The sequence below is a fragment of the Octopus bimaculoides genome, chromosome 7 (assembly GCF_001194135.2).
Source record: "Octopus bimaculoides isolate UCB-OBI-ISO-001 chromosome 7, ASM119413v2, whole genome shotgun sequence".
Lineage (NCBI taxonomy): Eukaryota > Metazoa > Mollusca > Cephalopoda > Octopoda > Octopodidae > Octopus > Octopus bimaculoides.
In genome coordinates this window covers 18,957,406-18,960,911 of record NC_068987.1, presented here as the reverse complement: position 1 = coordinate 18,960,911, position 3,506 = coordinate 18,957,406, and the positions used below count along the sequence as shown (strand labels likewise).

At 37.0% G+C, this 3,506-nt stretch overlaps 2 protein-coding genes across 4 annotated transcripts in view; one reads left to right on the top strand and one right to left on the bottom strand.

Moving 5' to 3' along the window:
- The window catches only part of LOC106881365 (zinc finger protein 239-like), a 5,898-nt gene extending 4,690 nt beyond the window's left edge, over positions 1-1,208 (top strand). The window contains exons 2-3 of the mRNA XM_052969131.1: positions 13-525; positions 920-1,208. Coding sequence (XP_052825091.1) covers positions 13-525; positions 920-1,208 — 802 coding nt within the window. The remainder of the gene's footprint in view (positions 1-12; positions 526-919) is intronic.
- LOC106881366 (zinc finger protein 883-like) overlaps positions 1-3,506 on the bottom strand; it is a 102,497-nt gene that overhangs the window by 12,274 nt on the left and 86,717 nt on the right. The gene's annotated exons all lie outside the window — the stretch shown is intronic.

Genomic DNA, 3,506 nt, shown 5'->3' with positions numbered 1-3,506 from the left:
ATTCACTCAGAGTGGTACTTTATCTTCCCACAAACGTGTCCATACAGGAGAGAAACCATACCACTGTAATATCTGCGGTAAAACATTTTCCCAAAGTGGTCATGTATTTGAACATAGACGTCGCCACACAGGAGAAAAACCACATCACTGTGATATCTGTGGTGAAAACTTTTCTAGCAGTGCTAATTTGTCTCGACACAAACGTATGCACACAGGAGAGAGACCACATTGCTGTGATATTTGTGGTAAGACCTTTTCTGAAAGTAGTCATTTGATTCAACACAGACATGTTCATACTGGAGAGAAACCATACGACTGTGATATATGTGGTAAAACATTCACTCAGAGTGGTACTTTATCTTCCCACAAACGTGTCCATACAGGAGAGAAACCATACCACTGTGATATTTGTGGACAGTCATTTTCTAGAAGTAGTAATTTATTATCCCACCAGCATATCCACACTGGAGAGAAACCCTACCATTGTGATATATGTGGTAAAACCTTCACTCAGAGTGGTACATTGTATTCCCACCGACGTACCCATACAGGAGAGAAACCATACCACTGTGATATTTGTGGAAAATCATTTTCTAGAAACAATAAATTATCATCCCACAAAGAAACCAGTTTCCTGTGATGTATGTGATAAAACATTCTCAGAAAGTGGCTATTTGACTAAACACAAACGTATCCACACTGGAGAGAAACCATTTCATTGTGATGTTTGCGGTAAAGCATTCACTCAAAGTGGTACTTTATCTTCTCATAAGCGTATCCATACAGGAGAGAAACCATATCACTGTGATATCTGTGGTAAATCATTCTTTGAAAGTGGTCACTTGACTAAACACAAACGTATTCACACAGGTGAGAAACCATATGATTGTGATATCTGTGGCAAAACATTTTCCCATAGGTGTAATTTATCATGCCACAAACGTATCCACACAGGAGAGAAACCATACCACTGTGACATCTGTGACAAAACATTCTCCCGCAGCAGTCTTTTATCATCTCATCAATATAGTCACATTGGATTGAAACCATACCACTGTGAGATATGTGGTAAAGCATTTATGCATAATTGTAACTTATCTTGCCACAAACGCATCCACACAGGTGAGAAACCATACCACTGTAATATCTGCAGTAAAACATTCTCTCAAAGTGGTGCTTTATCTCGACACAAACATACTCATATTTAAATGAAATACAATATTGATATCTGCAGTATGTTGTTTTCCAAGACTGATTAATTATCTAGACCTACTTATGTGGAGGCGCAATGGCTCAGTGGTTAGGGCAGCGGACTAGCGGTTTCGATTTCCAGACCGGACGTTGTGAGTGTTTATTGAGTGTAAACACCTAAAAGCTCCACGAGGCTCTGGCAGGGGGTGGTGGCGAACCTTGCTGTACTCTTTCACCACAACTTTCTCTCACTCTTACTTCCTGTTTCTGTTGTGCCTGTAATTCAAAGGGTCAGCTTTGTCACGCTGAATATCCCCGAGAACTACGTTAAGGGTACACGTGTCTGTGGAGTGCTCAGCCACTTGCGTGTTAATTTCACGAGCAGGCTGTTCTGTTGATTGGATCAACTGGAACCCTCGACGTCATAAGCGATGGAGTGCCAACAACAACAACTTATGTTAAATCAGGAAAGAAATCCATGTGATATTTGTAGTAAAACAAAGATTTTGTTGCCATATTTGAGTTCAGTTATGTAGAATTGATGTTAAGGTTACTGTCATGCTGTTGTACTTGAATGAATGCTTGGAATATTTCCTGACATTGTCATAAAATATGTTTGTGTCATTTACAACTTTATAAAGGATGTCACAAAATCATATTTAACCCTTTAGCATTTAATCCAGCCCAAATATTCTACCTGTTTTATACTAAAACTGACTAGATCCAACTTCTCACACCTACCCTACAGTGTCATTCTAAAAATATGCAAACACACCATTGAAATCTTGAAGCTGAAAGGTAGTGCGTGATTAATTAAAAAACAATATGAATAAATAAGCATTACATTTGACAGAGTAATCTGAATGTTGAAGGGTTAAACCACAGAGATGACCCTTGAGTAATTGTATTGATGTTAATACATCATATTAGTTAACTGCCTACAGTTGAGTAAAATTATCAGTAAGTATTAGAAAATCACATAGAAACACAAAATATACTATATGAAGGATTATATAAAATGTTCTACATCAATTTGTGTTGTTTTTTGTTATACATGTACTTTTATTTAGCCTGAACATTCTGTGTGTAGATATTATGCATAATTAAAACAAAACTAAAGAGAAATAACTCACAATGACCCGATGCTTAAATTTGAACAACATTGATGAATAAAGACATTAAATAAAATACCAAATAAATTCTTGATTTATTGAAATTATCTTCACTGCCAGAGAAGCTGAAAAAAAAAATCTGATGGCAATTTTGATCAACTATAAATGGGAAGGTAAGATGAAAGAAATGACAGTCTGATTGTTTGGAGACAAGAGGATAACTGTGGACACATTATGCACACTGTTTATATTAGTCAAACTGGTGTCCTCATCTTTATTGTTGAATTCACTACATTTCAGCTGTTGTACACTCCAGCCTTCTTCAGGTGTCTTGTGTTGAATTCCAATACAACAACTAAGTTCAACACCAGATACCTGAAGAAGGCTGGAGCATACAACAGCTGAGACGTAGTGAAATCAATAGTCAAGATGAGGACACCAGTCTGAATAATATAAACATTATACAAAATTATTTACAATTGACATATTTATCCTCATCTTGTTTGTTGTTAACACAACATTTCAGCTGATATATCCTCCAGCCTTCATCAGGTGTCTTGGGGAAATTTCAAACCTGGGTTCTCGTTCCTAAGGTATTTTTCGATGTTGTTGTTATTATTATTATTATTATTATTATTCAGGTCACTGCCTGCATTCGAACTCAGAATCTTGGGGTTAGTAGCCTGCACTCTTAACCACTATGTCATATGGCGTAGTGGTTAATATAGAACTGTAGTATACAAAATATATATTCCTCATCTCACAAATGTAAAACTGTGGACCATAGGCGCAGGTATGGCTGTGTGGAAAGAAGCTTGCTTCCCAACCAGAAGGTTCTGGGCTCAGTCCCACTGCATGGCACCTTGGGCAACTGTCTTCTACTATATAGACTTGGGTCAACCAAAGCCTTGTGAGTGGATTTAGTGGACAGAAACTGAAAGAAGCCCATTGTATGTATGTATGTATATACATACATATATATATATATATATATATATAGCAATTAGAAAATGGAGAATATGCGGTACCCAACGACTTGCAGACAGTGTATTCCGTTGAATTAATTAACTTATTTTGTAGTACCCTCCCAGCAGTATATTGGATAGATACTATCCCTTAGTGGGTTGAATCCTCAACCCCTAACTCTCTTGCATTATATATATATATATATGTTTGTGTTTGTCCCCCTGCCATTGCTTGACA